The following is a 17,379-nucleotide window of genomic DNA, read 5'->3' as shown; positions in this document are numbered from 1 at the left end:
ACAGTGGTACCCCTTTTAAAGAAGACTAACAATCTTGAGATACAATCTGGTCTTAAATTGGTGGTTATTTCACACACTCTCGGAACAGAAAATCTGAGAAAGCAGGGTCTTAAAAGTGAGGAAGGTTTAGATCAGTGGGTCTTGAAAAAGGTAGGGGGGGGGGGGGTAAAAGGTTAAGTCATAAATCATGGGTCTTAAAAAGAAGGGGGCCGGGGAGGGGGGCTAAGGGGGCTCGACGGCATGGGAATGAGAGATGGGATGAGCTGATCAGAGTTGTTCAGAGGCTTTGACTCACAACATGGCCACATTTGTCTAAAATAATGCATTTGAAGGAAGAAAGCATTTGAATATCTGGGATTTTCATGATAACAGAAAAGATCATGTAATCAGCGTATTTTGGTACTGGTGTTAAAAGAAAACCACAGCCTCACAAAGTCACATCGCTACACGTGCATGCACACAACAAATTCTGACTTTGCAAGACAATTAGAATGACTGGTCAGACCTTGAACGAATTAAGGTCAAGGTGTCTTCTGATGTGTTAATCCGTTTTTGTTCTCAGCAGCTTTTCTGTCCAGAATGGTTTGAACTTCTTTGTTCATTATGCCAAACCCCACATTCGTTGGCCAGCTTCACCTTATCCTATTCAATAAGGAAAGAAAATCACATTTTCTGACCCCTTAATCTCTATTTTACTGTGTCTGTTTCAGGTGATGATTCTGCTGCAGCGCACCAACAATGACTGGTGGCAGATTCGCAAAGGCGACTCCACAGAGGGATTCGTCCCCTCCAATTACGTCAAGGAAGTGGACGCCAAGGTCGTTCAGAAGGTCGTCAAGCGACCGGTGAAGGTGCCGGAGCGGGTCAAGGTGAAGAAGACTGTGATGAAGAAGGAAGTAGTGCAGAGGAAGAAGGAGCGTGCGTCCAGCCTGCGTAGAGCACCTTCAGGTGGGTTTCATTTGAACATGTTTTGTGATGTATGTGTCAATTATGAAATGTACATAGATGATCATATAGAAGACCTATAAGAAACCTATAGGTTTCCTGTAGGTTTCCTGTAGGTAACCTATATGTTTCATTTATTACAAGTAAAAGGTTGTCTATGTCAGTTATAGGTGTAGGTTTTGTATACGTTTTCTATATGAGAAAGACCCCCAATTTCTGTAAGAAACCAATATGAAACATTGGGGAACCTGCAGTTCCAAAACCCCATAGGTATTAGGAAGTGGTTCAGAGGAAGAAGGAGCTGCGTCCCCCTGTGTAGAGCACCTTCAGGTGGGTTATATGAACATGTTTTGTGATTTATGTGTCAATTACGAAATTTACATAGATGATCATATAGAAGACCTGTTGGAAACCTATAGGGTTTCCTGTAGGTAACTATAGGTTTCCTGTAAGTGAAAGGTTGTCTATGTCAGTTATAGGTGTAGGTTTTGTATAGGTTTTCTGTATGAGAAAGACCCCCAATTTCTATATGAAACATTGGGGAACCTGCAGTTCCAAAACCCCATAGGTATAGGAAGTGGTACAGAGGAAGGAGTGTGTGTCCAGCCTGCGTAGGGCACCTTCAGGTGGGTTTCATTTGAACATGTTTTGTGATACCTGTGTCAATTACGAAATGTACATAGATGATCATATAGAAGACACGTAAGAAACCTATAGGTTTCCTATAGGTTATGTATGTTACAAGTGAACAGGTTGTCTATGTCAGTTATATAGGTGTAAGTTTTGTATAGGTTTCCTATGAGAAAGACCCCAATTCCTCTACAAAGCCCATATTGAACATATTGGGGAACCTGCAGTTTCAAGAACCTATAGGTTTTCTATAAGTTTCCTACAAGAATCTTTTATAAATCAGAACTTGGTTGAATGCAAGCAAGTTTGAGTAATCTAGTTATGTGGAACACAACGACATGGGATGGGTGGAGTGGGGTTTTAGGAGTGAATTGAGTAGCTAATATAGTCACCTCTTTCTTTGTGTTTTATTTCTTGATCAGCTTTACACATGCATTGATTGTATGTGCGTGTGTGTGCAGTGCGCTCCAAGGCCAACCTTCACTTTGACAAGGAAAACGTGGAGACCAGACAGCGGGGACTGTCCACCCAGTACTCCAAGCTCGGCAAACTCTCACAGGTAAGGCATTTTTAGTACAATGGAACTCCCTTTTAAGACCCTGTTTTCTCAGACTTTCTGTTCATAACCTGTGTAAATGTATCCCCATTTCAAGACTCCCTCTGTTTTAGACCTGATTTTCGCAGATTTTAGGAGGTCTTAAAAAGGGGTTCCACTGTTATACTGTGTTGAAAGTTGTTTGGCCTTCGATCAGCACCTTGAAGGAAAGATGTTTTGCAAATTTGAGCTGAAGGGGACAAAGGGACATTCACTATACCATAATAAACAAATTCCGGAAGTAACTGTCTGAAATTTTATTGGCTGTGGGAGAGTTTCCCCCCTTTGAAATGGTGAAGCAAACACTCCAAGGAAAGGGATAGAGGTGACAGCTATGAATAATGAAACCCGACTTATAAGACCTCCACAAATCTGAAAAAAATCAGGTCTTAAAAAGGAGGAAGTCTTAAAATGGAGGTAAATGTACAGAGGGTATGAACAGAAAATCTACCGGCACGGTTGGCCTAGTGGTAAGGTTGGCCTAGTGGTAAGGTTGGCCTAGTGGTAAGGTTGGCCTAGTGGTAAGGTTGGCCTAGTGGTAAGGTTGGCCTAGTGGTAAGGCGTCCGCCCCGTGATCGGGAGGTCGTGGGTTCGAACCCCGGCCGGGTCATACCTAAGACTTTAAAATTGGCAATCTAGTGGCTGCTCCGCCTGGCGTCTGGCATTATGGGGTTAGTGCTAGGACTGGTTGGTCCGGTGTCAGAATAATGTGACTGGGTGAGACATGAAGCCTGTGCTGCGACTTCTGTCTTGTGTGTGGCACACGTTATATGTCAAAGCAGCACCGCCCTGATATGGCCCTTCGTGGTCGGCTGGGCGTTAAGCAAACAAACAAACAAACAAACAAACAGAAAATCTGAAAAAACAGGGTCTTTAAAGGATGGCGGAGGGGGTCAGGTAGGAGGAGTCCTAAATTCCCACAACCAATGAAAACTCGAGCAGAATTATTTCTGAACATATTAAGTACATACATGAACATGTTTGCTCGAAAATGCTAATTAACAATAATATTTTATAAAATGAATGTGAAAATACTCGTGGAGTGCTGATTTTTCAACATTGAACTTTTAGTTTATGAAGAATTTCAAACATTTTTTGCACAGTTTAAGTACTACTACTGTGTGCTGTCATTGTCTAAGCCAAAGGTTTAAAGCTGTGGTCTAAACTTGGCCAAAAAATTATTGCAACAAATTTCAAACCCAAATTTAAGCATTAATTCCCGTGTCATTTTATTAACACTTTATATGCCAGAGAAGGCCGTTCACTTAACCTTCAGGATCACCATTTGGATTAAATATTTCTTTTACAGGGATCACGTGACCGCTGCTCAAGTAAGGGTACCCTCAAAATCGACCAGACAAAAACGGAAGAGCCGAATGAAAAATCGACAAAAAATCACAATAGGCAAAACTTTGCAACTTTGACATACGAGAAGGAAGTCAAACCAATTATCTTCCCTGAACAGATTGTTTTGTTTTGCTACCTTGCGTATTTCGCGTGCTATGCTATTCCTACTGATGCAGGTGTCGATCGCAAGAGCGGTAAAAAACGGGACTTTTTGCATCATTTTTTAGGGGTATCATGACAAAAAAGTCTGCACTTTAGCAATGACTTGGTGGATTGCTTTGAAACTTTCAGAATATTTTACCAACATACTAGAGATACTTCGAGCGGATTGTTACAGGTGTTTGTTAAAATGTTATGCAATTTTTCGAAAGAAATTTTTAATCTCGTCATAGGATTGTTTGCTTGGGTCCAAAAAATGTATGACTTTGCATGTCTTTAGAAAAATGATTGATACACACACTGCTAAAGTTCTATGTGCATGTAAGTACTGACACAAATTTGCTGGACCAGTAAACACGCTACATATTTAAGCGATGATTCTGGTGCAACAGCGATGCCCAGCCAAGCGTGACCGTAGCATATGTTTTAAGAGGCACGCAGTGATAACAGCTGTAAGCGCGAAACAGCATGAAATTTTCATTTTTTCCTCATGTGTTTGCATGACTAGCAAAGTAACGCCAGCAGCTACACGCAAATAAAACTTAGACAGAATCTGTATCAATCATTTATCTGTAGATATGCAAAGTCATGAATTTTTTGGACACAAGTGAACAATTCTATGACAAGTTTAACAACATTTTCCGAAACATTCCGTCACATCTGGATAAATAACCAGAACGATCCAAACTTTCGCACGAACTATCTCTAGTATGTTGGTAAAATATTCTGAAAGTTTAAAAGCAATCCACCAAGTCATTGCTAAAATGTAGCGCTTTTTGACATGATACCCATACAAATTGACGTAAAACGTTCCGTTTTTTACCGCTCTTGTGATCGACACCTGCATCAGTAGGAATAGCATAGCACGCGAAATACACAAGGTAGCAAAACAAAATAATCTGTTCAGGGTAGGTAATTGGTTTGACTTTCTTCTCGTATGTCAAAGTTGCAAAGTTTTGCCTATTGTGATTTTTTGTCGATTTTTCATTCGGCTCTTCCGTTTTTGTCTGGTCGATTTTGAGGGTACCCTTACTTGAGTGGTCCCTGTAAAAGAAATATTTAATCCAAAAGGTGATCCTGAAGGTTAAGTGAACGGCCTTTTTTTTTTGGCATACAGTTTTAATTAAATGACACAGGAATTAATGCTTTAATTTGGGTTTGAAATTTGTTGCAATAATTTTTTGGCCAACTTTATTTATGATTTTCTGGGGTTACGAGGTTAAAAAGATAGGGATTAAAATCATGTACAGAATTCTGTACAGCAAACGCTAAAGATAGGGATGAAAATCATGTACAGAATTCTGTACAGCAAACGCTACCCGAAACCCCACCTATACGGCGTGTATGACCTTGAGAGCTTCAGTCAACGCTTGAATTTTGCAGTGATAACATCCAGTTTGCTCTCTTGGAGCTGAGCATACTTGTCAAGAAGGATCGAGCAGAAAAAAATAAACGACTTGGCAGGGATTCGAACTCAAGGCCTCGAAATGTCGGGGCCGATGTCTTAACCGCTAGGCCACTCCACCAGTGTTGTCAAAGATACAAAAAATAATAATTTTATATCATTCTACGCTTGAACTGCCATTCATGCGTTGCAAAAACGTAAATATTGCCATTCAAATTTACCTTTTATTTGCAAACATGTTTCACGGAACCGCAGTACATGTTTACACAATCATGCTACACGACATTCGCGCCTTGCAAATAGCTGCGATATCTCTATTTACAACATGCAATAAAAATGACCAGAACAGTAATTCAATCTCTCCAAAGCTCTGTGCAGTTGAAAACAGACATCAAAGAAATAGTTATACAGTAGGCGGATGGAAATATAAATCATGCTGCTTCAAGAATAAGATAACATGAATTCATATCAATGTTTTTCCTTCTTTTTCTCAATTGGCGCAGTAGCCTAGTGGTTAGGACATCAGACACGAAGTCTCGAGGTCGAGAGTTCGAATCTTTGCCGGGGCGTTTATTTTTTCTCCTTGATCTCTCTTGAAGATAAAATATGATCAGTCTTGAGAGAGCAAACCGGATGTTATCACTGCACAATTCAAGCGTTGACTGAAGCTCTCAAGGTCATACACGCCGTGGGGTTTCGAGTAGCGTTTGCTGTACAGAATTCTGTTCATGATTTTCATCCCTATCTTTTTAACCTCGTAGCCCCGGAAAGTCATAAATAGAGCACAGCTTAAAGGCAGGTAAAATCACTTTGACGCTGCGGGGTGCATTTTGTATGAGTAAGATGACCATTAGGTGTAAGTGGCATGACTAAGTGTACAATGTAATGCTTATTATTGACAAAACAATACGTTACATTCACAAATATATTGACCCAACGGTCTTTTAAGTGCACAGACAAACTATGAACGTTGGCAGTCTCTTTGTTTTTGGATTTGCAAATGTACTGCTATAACCCCAGTGCAATTTGCGCACTTTGGATTGAGTTGCATGTGATATCTCCCATTGAGGGAAAATGAACAAAGGCAACATGGGTATTGCTTTTAGTAAATCAAATGATACCCAAGCTTCTTTTGGTGTGTTCAGGATATTCTATGCAGCACTGCTTGATCTGCAGCCATTAATTGATCCCCAAAAGACGCATTAATCAAATGCATGCAAACACAGACTTCGTCCTACCATTATCCATCAGCTTTGTGTGTGTATAATTTTTTTTCAACTGGATGGTGTGTGTGTGTGGGGGGGGGGAGCGGGGTTGGGTGGGGGGGGGGGGGGGAGTTGCCTAATGCATGGTGGATAGAGCAGGGAGGAGTCAGTTATTTCTAAACATCGCCGAATTAACTTTGCTGTCATTGACATGGATGTCACTTATGAAATTAATTCATCATTCATTGAACTCCCACTGCACAGGAAGCAGCCACGCTCTTGGTTTGTGACATGTGTGTCATGAAGTGGATTATAGTGCCAATAAAGGAGTTACTTTTATGTGTACGTGTTCTGCCCTATCTAATTACACTGACTCTTCACTCTTCACACTACACACTTCAAACACAGAATTTGGGAGGATACAGACTTATTAATTCCTCACAAATTACAACACAATTCTTCACCTCAAAACATCAATACCAATCAACTTCTCAAACACACAGTTCACACAATCTTATCGCAATCACTCAATACATGTGATTAAATGATATAAAGATACTATCTCAAAAATAGATTACTGCACAAGTTAAGGTGTTGACAGACACTCACGAGTTCGTATCACGGCTCACTGCATGTCGTCATTTACACATCCTTGTGCCGCTGAATCCACGTAGATGATGATTTCCCAGAAACACACTCTCCTTGTAAATGCTATTATGCATAGTTCCATTTTCCTGTGTAAACGGCATCCTATAAATGCAAAATGCCACAAGAACTGTATTACGACGTAGTTATTCTGACACTCTAGAAAATGTAGCACCTAGCAAACAAGTGTTGCTGATAACAGGTGTAATAAACATCGACAGCTGGTGACCAATCGACTTGTATCTTTGATGTGCCAGAGAGTTCTGCTTCTGTCAATAGATGGAGCAGGGTGTTGTGCTAAAGCAATTAATGCTTGGAGTACTCATTAATGTTTCATTGGGTAGCTCATAATAGTCAATGCCTGTGGGTCAAAGAGAGTGGTTTTATGGGAATACCATGACTTGGGAATGTGATGCCTTTGGGGGTAATGGAGGGAAGAATTAATGGAAGGAAGAATTATAGGGAATGTCATGCCTGTGTTTGGGTAATGTAGGGAAGAATAAGGGAATGTCATGCCTGTGTGTGGGTATAAATGGAGGGAAGAAATAGGGAATGTCTTGCCTGTGTGTGGGTAAAGGAAGGAAGAATTAGAAATGTCATGCCTGTGTGTGGGTATAATGGAGAGAAGATTTATAGGAGTGTCATGCCTGCATGTTTGTGGGTAATGGAGATAAGAACTGGAAGTAAGAATTAGGAGTGTCATGCCTGTGTGTGTGGGTAATGGAGATAAGAACTGGAAGGAAGAATAAGGAATTTCATGCCTGTGTGTTGGTAATGGAGGGAAGAATGGGAAGGAAGAATTAGGAATGTCATGCCTGTGTGTGGGTAATGGAGATAAGAACTGGAAGGAAGAATTAGGAATGTCATGCCTGTGTGTAGGTAATGGAGGGAAGAAGGGGAAGGAAGAATTAGGAGTGTCATGCCTGTGTGTGCACGGGTAATGGAGATAAGAACTGGAAGAAATAATTAGGAATGTCATGCCTGTGTGTGGGTAATGGAGATAAGAACTGGAAGGAAGAATTAGGAAGGTCATGCCTGTGTGTAGGTTATGGAGGAAAGAATGGGAAGGAAGAATTAGGAGTGTCATGCCAGCAGTGTGTGTGGGTAATGGAGATAATTGAGAACTGGAAGGAAGAATTAGAAATGTCATGCCTGCATGTGTGTGGGTAATAGAGGGAAGAATGGGAAGGAAGAATTGGGAATATCATGCTTGTGTGTGGGTAATGGAGATAAGAACTGGAAGGAAGAATTAGGAATATCATGCTTGTGTGTGGGTATAATGGAGATAAGAACTGGAAGGAAGAATTAGGAATATCATGCTTGTGTGTGGGTAATGGAGGGAAGAATGGGAAGGAAGAATTGGGAATATCATGCTTGTGTGTGGGTAATGGAGATAAGAACTGGAAGGAAGAATTAGGAATATCATGCTTGTGTGTGGGTAATGGAGGGAAGAATGGGAAGGAAGAATTGGGAATATCATGCTTGTGTGTGGGTAATGGAGATAAGAACTGGAAGGAAGAATTAGGAATGTCATGCCAGCTAGTGTGTGGGTAATGGAGGGATAGGAATATCATACACGAATGTAACAGAGGGAGGAGTTAGGAATGACATCAGTTGCAGTGGACAGTTATTGTCGCAGGATTCTGTCTGTGTTATTTGTCATTGGGATGGCCGGGTCATATAGTGCAAGTTTAATCATGAATTATTTTTTACAGTGTCTATAGTTCTTTGATGTCTGAGTTGAGGACAGTTTTCTGTGGCAGCTCTCTTTGGAAGACTCTTTACGTAATGAAGAGAGGAGATGCATGGCAGATCATATTAACACTTTTTGTTTTGTCTTTGTTTTTGTGTGCAAGTGATTGCCCCATTCTACAGCTTTCCTTATAGAATAGTTCAAGATAAATGTGGGTTTTTACACCCCCGGTATAGGGGTGTGTATAGGTTTCATTTTTTTTAAATTGGGGGGGGGGGGGGGGGGGGTTGGGGAATGAAAATAAATAAATGAAAGAAAAGAGAGGACATCGAGATCAAAGCAAAGTTTAAAAAAAACCAGTGCCTTAGTTATTGTAAATGTAAGATCATCAATATTAATGGATTAAAAAAGTGAAAAAAGACAGCCCTTTTAACATAAGAGTTCTATTTCCAGCTCAGTTCCAAGCTGGAAAAATGGGTACCTAAATTGTTATTCTGAAATCATGATCAAATAGAACTGAGAGTGTCTTTAAAAAAAAAATTACTTTTCAAGAATCATTACACCATATAATGTAAGTATCCATGAGAGTTTTTGTCATGTTTAGTTCAGACGTAGAAAATGTGGGCCTTATTTTATCCTCAAATCGTCATCGAATAGAACTTTTTTTCTCTCCAGAAATAATGCAGCTACAAAAACAAGTGTCTACAAACTTTGGGTACATTTTTCAGACTTTTCAGACAGATAAATTGCCCCAGGTTTGTTGACACTTTGTCAATTGCAGCTCTTGACCAGAGAATATTGTGTAGGGGAGGTGTGAGTGTTGATAGTAAGTTGGTTGGCAACACTGAGCAGGAGTGTTATTCGCCGTCCCTTCATTGCAACAATTAAGTGTAATGTCTGCATGTTAAATTAGCTAACACTGCTAAAACACAAGAGCAGTGTAAAGAGAATGTTCTCTGCAATGATCGAGTCAAGCTGCCAATCCCATACTGCTTTGCACCCAAGAAAATGTTGTCACATCACTGGCCTATCACTACATGTTTCTTAAACAGATTTGTGAGGGCCCGGTAATCAATGATTGGTTGAGCTAGGGCCAGCTAGTGAGCAAGAATTAGACAAATTACTGTGGATCACTACAGATTTAAAAAAAGAGAGAAAAAAGTGTGTGTGTGTGTGTGTATATATATGTGTGTGTGTGTGTGTGTGTGTGTGTGTGTGTGTGTGTGTGTGTGTGTGTGTGTGTGTGTGTGTGATATCCAGGACTTAATTATTTCCAGTGTAAAAAGAATTATTCATATGTAACTGTTAGTTGGACGGAAGATGTATACGTTTAAGTTCAGATATATAGGGATCTGTATGCATGGAAAAACAAAACTCACGATCAAATGACTTCAACGCTCATGCACCGACATCCCGTTCTTTTAAACCAAAATAATATACACCAAAAGGTCATTAACACCAGAGGGAGGCCTTGTTTGAGTGATTAAACGGCTTGTTTATTGACTTCTCCATGGAGAAGCAAAATCAATCATTCATGTGACTTGATACTCATACAGCTATAAAGTCTCGTAGTTTTTATGGTGTGTGAAGCTGCCGCTCACCCCCCGCGGGTTAGGGGGAGTCCCATATTGGTTGGGACGAGAAAGAATTTACCCGATGCTCCCCAGCATGTCGTAAGAGGCGATTTACGGATTCTGTTTCTCCTTTTACCCTTGTTAAGTGTTTCTTGTATAGAATATAGTCAATTTTTGTAAAGATTTTAGTCAAGCAGTATGTAAGAAATGTTAAGTCCTTTGTACTGGAAACTAGCATTCTCCCAGTAAGGTAATATATTGTACTACGTTGCAAGCCCCTGGAGCAAATTTTTGATTAGTGCTTTTGTGAACAAGAAACAATTGACAAGTGGCTCTATCCCATCTTCCCCCTTCCCCCGTCGCGATATAGCCTTCGTGGTTGAAAACGACGTAAAACACCAAATAAAGAAAGAAAGCTGCCGCTCTGATTAACAGTCATGAATCATGGAACACAGCTTTCTTTATTAGTTCTAGCAGAGGTCTTATTGGGGTTTTATGGTCGCATCAGATTTCTTTTTCTTGACAGCTCATAAGATCAGTCATTAATAATAAGAAGAAGAATTAACAATAATGATAATGATTATTTTTGCCCCTTCTCCCACAAGCTAAAGCTGATGTACAACGTACATTTGGTGTGTACATGAATACAATTTACAAACACTGACCAGAGGAAAATAAAGAGTAATTGATAATCAAAATTTGAGATCATCTCATGGGATGTATAAAGGGGAATGAAATTAATGATAATTTTCAAATCAGATTTCCCTGAATTATTAATTTTGTTAAGGTCCCTCAGCATAAAATTTGATGAAGTTTGGTATTTTGCATATTCACCTAATTCTAGCATTTGAAGATGTGTGTTAATGTTGTCAGTGCAACTTCATATATTGTCTTTTGGCTTTAGTACAGCTTGTTGATTCAAGGTCACTTTCAGAACATAGTCATGACGACTGGATGGAAGCTAGAGAGCTATCACTTCATGACCTGAATACATGTGAACAGCGGCATGAAAGGTCAATGCAAGCGTGTATCACATGCACACAAAATCACAGATGTGTTAATCATGCATCAGGTGTGATCAAAAGCATAGCAGCAGCATGTTTCCAGACGATCCTAGTGCAACAGGTATGATGAATTAAAAACCTAAACAAATACAGAATATATATTGCCCAGACCACCAGGAGGTTGTCTTTATGTAGCGCTTAAAAGCAGAAAGGCTTTACCTACACTCATTCACATTGATTAACACAAACACATTTAGTTTAAAACAAGAAATTCCTACGAGGTAGGAAAAACACCCCCGTCAAAGGGAAATAACCTTCTCAGTTGGTGGCAGTGACTGAGTGAGAATGGTTATTTCCCTTTGACCATGAAGATGTCCCTCTATAAGTCCTTGTATAATTTTAATCCACCAATAACTCCCTAACCGTGTGTTTGACTGGTCCCAATTTTTGTAAGGACCGTCTCAGGAATGTATATAACCTGTTCACCAAGTTTGGTGACGATCGGTCCGTTCATTCTTGAGATCTATATGCGAACACAAACACACAAACACACAAACAAACACACAAACACCCAAACAAACACATCGAGCGAAACCTATACACACCCCTATACCGGGGGTGTAAAAATATATTTATTGATCTTTCATTGATTTATGTTGTTATATTACATGTATTATTGTCCAATTTTGTTGTATATGCATTTTATTTATTTTATTTTATCTATTTCCCCCACACGACACACAAAAATGGCATTTCATTGTTGTATTTGCAGGTTCGCAAGGAGAGCCTGGAAGATGCGATGAAACTGTTCCGCTTCTACAGAGAGTGCGATGAGTTTGAAGCCTGGATGCAGGAGAAGGTCAGTTGTCTTTGTTCTTACCAGCTTCATACAGTGGAACCCCCCTTTTAACTCATTGTCTCCCAGGTACGGATATATCCGTACCCACTCATATGGCTCTATCTGACCAGGTACAGATATATCCGAGGACTGGGTGGCCGAGTGGTAACGCACTTGCGCTCGGAAGCAAGAGGTTGCGAGTTCGACCCTGGGTCAGGGCGTTAGCAATTTTCTCCCCCCTTTCCTAACCTAGGTGGTGGGTTCAAGTGCTAGTCTTTCGGATGAGACGAAAAACCGAGGTCCCTTCGTGGACACAACATTGGGGTGTGCACGTTAAAGATCCCACGATTGACAAAAGGGTCTTTCCTGGCAAAATTGTATAGGCATAGATAAAAATGTCCACCAAAATACCCGTGTGACTTGGAATAATAGGCCGTGAAAAGTGGGATATGCGCCGAAATGGCTGTGATCTGCTGGTCGATGTGAATGCGTGATGTATTGTGTAAAAAATTCCATCTCACACGTCATAAATAGATCCCTGCGCCTTGAGTCCGAGTCTGGAGATACGCGCGCGATATAAGACTTCATATAACATAACATATCCGCTCAGACTGTTAGCTTCAGTCGCTTCCTGTAACGTCCATTTAACGCCTACATTCCAGCGTGTTGATACACAGTTACTACACAGTTACTACAATTCTGAGTGACCTGCTGAAGACTGAAGACTTGCAGCAGACATATTTGGCAGTCTCTTTGTTTTTGGATTTACAGACATATTTGTTTGGGCAGAAAGTTTGAACCCAGAGAAATGTGATCAGTTTAATTACTCCACTGCCCTCATTTAGCCTATGCATTATCAAATCAAATGCAAAATTAAAAAAATAAATGCCCAGAACATGATACACAGATAACAGATAGGATATTAACAGCACCAAGAGTCTTCCAGCAGAAAATCATGGAGCAATAACCTGATAAACAAAATCACCAACTCTCATCGTGACTCATCAGAGATGCTTTTCAGTGTAAGGGTGATTGGTCATTTGAGCCTTCATGTGAAACCTTCTCAAACATCAATAATTCAGGTGACAATTGTCTAGAGACTGTCATCAGCCGTCTCGGTCACGAAGTGCAAGCAAGCAAATTTGGACATGTTAAATGTGAAACCAGGCTCAACCTCGTAAAGATCCCATTCTGTCACAAATTAAATATACTCCCATTGCATTTTGATGACTTTGAGGTCCTTCAGGGTTGCATGGCCAAAAACTAGATTAGATCTGGCTTCAGATTCCACAGTAAAACCATTGAAGAGTGATTCATGTCTTTTTTGACATTTACATATATATATATATCGCAGTGCCTACATTCTGAGCCCAATCCTTTCATTTGTTAACTCATCTAAAAACAAAGAGACTGCCAATCAGCATTCCAACATTTTCGTCATATAATCATTGCCGTGCTTGTGTCTGCGGCTGCACCTTTTTTTGTTGATTGAATATTTGTTTGTCTGTGCACTTAAAAGACCACTGGGTCGAAATATCAGTGACTGTAACGTATTGTTTTGTCAATAACAAACATTCCAACAACAGGCATGGGAATTGTCCGCCGAAAGGCAAATTCCCGCCGAATTGGTTTTTTGTTCCGCCGAAAAAGCAGAAGTTTCCGCCGAAAAAAAAATGGGGAAGGCAAAAATGGTTCTAAAAACTGAATTAAATGGCAAACTTGGAGCTAAGATGACACCAAATTGCACCATTTGGTTTTTTTTGGAGAGAACAAAATTCCGGGGGGGCATGCCCCCGGACCCCCCTAGTAAGGCTAGGTGCTTCGCGCCGTCGACTTTGTAATTACTTACAAATTTTCAGCCTTTTTTACAATTTTTGATTCCCATGCCTGCAACAACTTACCTTTCTTGTTTTTTGATTTTGTTAACTCATATCTCAAATAAGGCTTTGGGCTCATTATTTATGGTCGACATGCATGAAGAGAATATTAATGAATGGATTGTTACTGCAGGAAATAACACTGAAGAGCAAAGAAAGTCTGGCTGACAACATGGACGCAGTGAGAAAGAAGTTTGAGGTAAGAAGACTAATAGTAATTCCTGTCTGTTTTGTTGTTTGTTGATTTAATTATTCTCACATTTGGTTGTTGGTGTAGGTTTTTTGTACCTGTTTCTTTGATTGTGGTATTTTAATGTTCTGGTTGGGCAGCCAGTAACTCAAACAATTTGTGGCTTTTGATTGTGGTATTTTAATGTTCTGGTTGGGCAGCCAGTAACTCAAACAATTTGTGGCTTTTGATTGTGGTATTTTGATGTTCTGGTTGGGCAGCCAGTAACTCAAACAATTTGTGGCTTTTGTTTTTGAATTTTTTAAAACTTTTTTTGTGGTTTGTTTTATATGTTTTGTTTGTTTATTCGAATGGCGTTTTCGTCTTTGTTATCATATTGTGTTTATGCTCTTTTTTTAATTGTTGTTTTAGTAGGAGTACACATTTCTTAATTTTTTTTTTCCTGTTTCGTTCTTTTATGTCTGCTTGCTTTTGGTGACAGTTAGTGAGTGAACTTCTTTCAGAATTGCCTTTCTTCTTCTTTTTGTGTGGTTTGTTTAATGTTCTGTTCTCTTTTTAGTTGATGTAGATTGATTTCTTGGTGTCATTTTGTAGATTTAGCTTCTGTTCATTCTGATACTTGTTTATCTGTTAGGTAGTACATTGTAGCTAATTTCCATTTATGTTTCCTATTTTCTCAGGCTCTTTTCTCCTTTTGGTTATTGTTTTGTACTTTGTACTTTTTGGGGGGGCCTTCTTTCTGCTTGGGCTAACAATGTGACTCAATTGCTTTCTGACAGATGATTGAAGTAACACGAAAAATTGTGATGGTACTATACTTTTCTCCATTTAAGTTTTTTCTCCTTTTTTTTTCTTTTCCTTTTTTTTTTCTTTTTTGAACACCTCTCTCCTTTCCACACCAAATCGCTGAACAAACGCTTTTCAAGCCATGATGCTGGGACATCACGAAACCTGTTGAATTTTTCCTTTCATTGACCATTTACAAAATAAACTCCCGCTAAAGATTTCTCCCTGCTTTTTTCCAGACCCCTCTATCCCGCTTAATTACCCTGTAATGGGTATGGTGTAAAAAACAGTCATACACGTAAAATTCCACTCGTGCAAAAAACACGAGTGTACGTGGGAGTTTCAGCCCACGAACGCAGAAGAAGAAGGTATGGTGTTGCCCATATGTTACCCGGCCTTTACCCTTCCATCCTTGCTCTTCAGCCTGCCTACCTTTTTGCCAAAGATACCTTCCTTCCCCTCATAAACCATATATTTACCACCTGGGATCGGTCTGATATGGCCCTTCGTGGTCGGCTGGGCGTTAAGCAAACAAACAAACCTCGGATCGGTCCAGTATTGTACATGAGATCAGCATTACTTCACTTGGACTGTACATACTAAATATCAATGACTTGCTTGCTGAATTTCTGGGCAGAGGAAAAAGGTGGGGGGGGGGGGGGGGTTGGTGGGGGGCTTGAATTTTGCAGATTGACATTACTTGATTTCCATTTAATTAATTATATTTAAAAATAAAAACCTCAACAGAGAAAGCAGCCAGACTGTTGACTTTTCGTCTAGTGTTTCGTCTAGTGTTTCGTCTAGTGTTTCGTCGAGTGTTTCGTCTAGTGTTTCGTCGAGTGTTTCGTCTAGTGTTTTGTCAAGTGTTTCGTCTAGTGTTTCGTCTTGTGTTTCGTCTAGTGTTTCGTCTAGTGTTTCCAAGTGGATCCATGCTATTGAGCCAATTAGATAAAAAGCCTTTCGAGACATCCCTATTGTGATTAATACCAGGTGATCAAATTCTACAGGGGAAGAAATATACCAATTAAGGAATTCATCAAATATACCAATTGGTTTAAACAATGTTTATTCATATTTTACATGTTGAGGAAATGTACATCGACATAAGGTGAAAACAACAACAAGCCTACCAATTAAGGAATTCATCAAATGTACCAATTAAGGAATTCATCAAATGTACCAATTAAGGAATTCATCAAATGTACCAATTAAGGAATTCATCAAATGTACCAATTAAGGAATTCATCAAATGTACCAATGAAGGAATTCATCAAATGTACCAATTAAGGAATTCATCAAATGTACCAATTAAGGAATTCATCAAATGTACCAATTAAGGGATTTATCAAAGATCATCTTTCATTATTCTTATCTTTTTTTTTTTCTTTTCTGTCAGTTTTTCATTTGAGGTCTGACGTTCAATGCATTTTGGCAGAATGCTTCTTTTTAAAAATAAGAAGATTTTATGAGGAGCTGACTATTACATATATATATACAAGATTGATAGAAACATTAATTGTCCTAATAAGCTGAGATGTTTTGTATACTACTATTGGCACACTGGAAATCAAAACAAAATACAGGCATTATACATTATAGTTATGTCTTGATCCATTTTTGTTAGAATTCCTTTTTTCTTAATAACAGAACACACACAAACATGCACTCTTGTGTAGTCTCGGACAGGCGCCAACGTATGAGTTTTTGTCGGCCTCAAATGACTTGCATACGCATGGCTCAAAGATGGAAAATCAAGTGTTCATTACTTTTTGTTCACTAAGGACAATGCCCTATGTTTAAACTAAGTGTTCTTAAATTCCTGGCCCTTCATTTAATTGCCTGCAGGTACCTGCAATCAGGTTAATTAAGTGCAATTACCATTATGTATAGAATTTGTTTGCGTCTTTTTCCTCAAAGTTTTTGCTTGAGTACTTTGATTAGCTTTGATTTGTTCATGTGTGTTTTGCAGCTTAACCCTCTTGCATTTGTGCAATTTTTTTTAAATCCACTTAAGGCGTGAATCTCAAATGCATTTAGTGGGAAGTAGGGGTGTTTTTACATTTAGTCAAGTTTTGACTAAATGTTTTAACGTAGAGGGGGAATCGAGACGAGGGTCGTGGTGTATGTGTGTGTGTGTCTGTCTGTCTGTCTGTGCGTGTGTGTGTGTAGAGCGATTCAGACTAAACTACTGGACCGATCTTTATGAAATTTTACATGAGAGTTCCTGGGAATGATATCCCCGGACCTTTTTTTCTTTTTTTCGATAAATGTCTTTGATGACGTCATATCCGGCTTTTTGTAAAAGTTGAGGCGGCACTGTCACACCCTCATTTTTCAATCAAATTAATTGAAATTTTGGCCAAGCAATCTTCGACGAAGGCCGGACTTCGGTATTGCATTTCAGCTTGGTGGCTTAAAAATTAATTAATGACTTTGGTCACTAAAAATCTGAAAATTGTAAAAAAAAAATAAAAAATTATAAAACG

At 39.4% G+C, this 17,379-nt stretch overlaps 1 protein-coding gene across 4 annotated transcripts in view; it reads left to right on the top strand.

Moving 5' to 3' along the window:
- LOC138952350 (spectrin beta chain, non-erythrocytic 5-like) overlaps positions 1–17,379 on the top strand; it is a 281,446-nt gene that overhangs the window by 170,223 nt on the left and 93,844 nt on the right. For all 4 annotated transcript variants that reach the window (XM_070324002.1, XM_070324003.1, XM_070324001.1 and 1 more), the window contains exons 21-24: positions 711–948; positions 2,037–2,134; positions 11,975–12,061; positions 14,051–14,116. In XM_070324002.1, coding sequence (XP_070180103.1) covers positions 711–948; positions 2,037–2,134; positions 11,975–12,061; positions 14,051–14,116 — 489 coding nt within the window. The remainder of the gene's footprint in view (positions 1–710; positions 949–2,036; positions 2,135–11,974; positions 12,062–14,050; positions 14,117–17,379) is intronic.

The sequence above is a fragment of the Littorina saxatilis genome, linkage group LG17 (assembly GCF_037325665.1).
Source record: "Littorina saxatilis isolate snail1 linkage group LG17, US_GU_Lsax_2.0, whole genome shotgun sequence".
In the NCBI taxonomy this organism is placed as follows: Eukaryota; Metazoa; Mollusca; class Gastropoda; order Littorinimorpha; family Littorinidae; genus Littorina; species Littorina saxatilis.
This window is presented reverse-complemented; position numbering and strand designations above follow the sequence as displayed.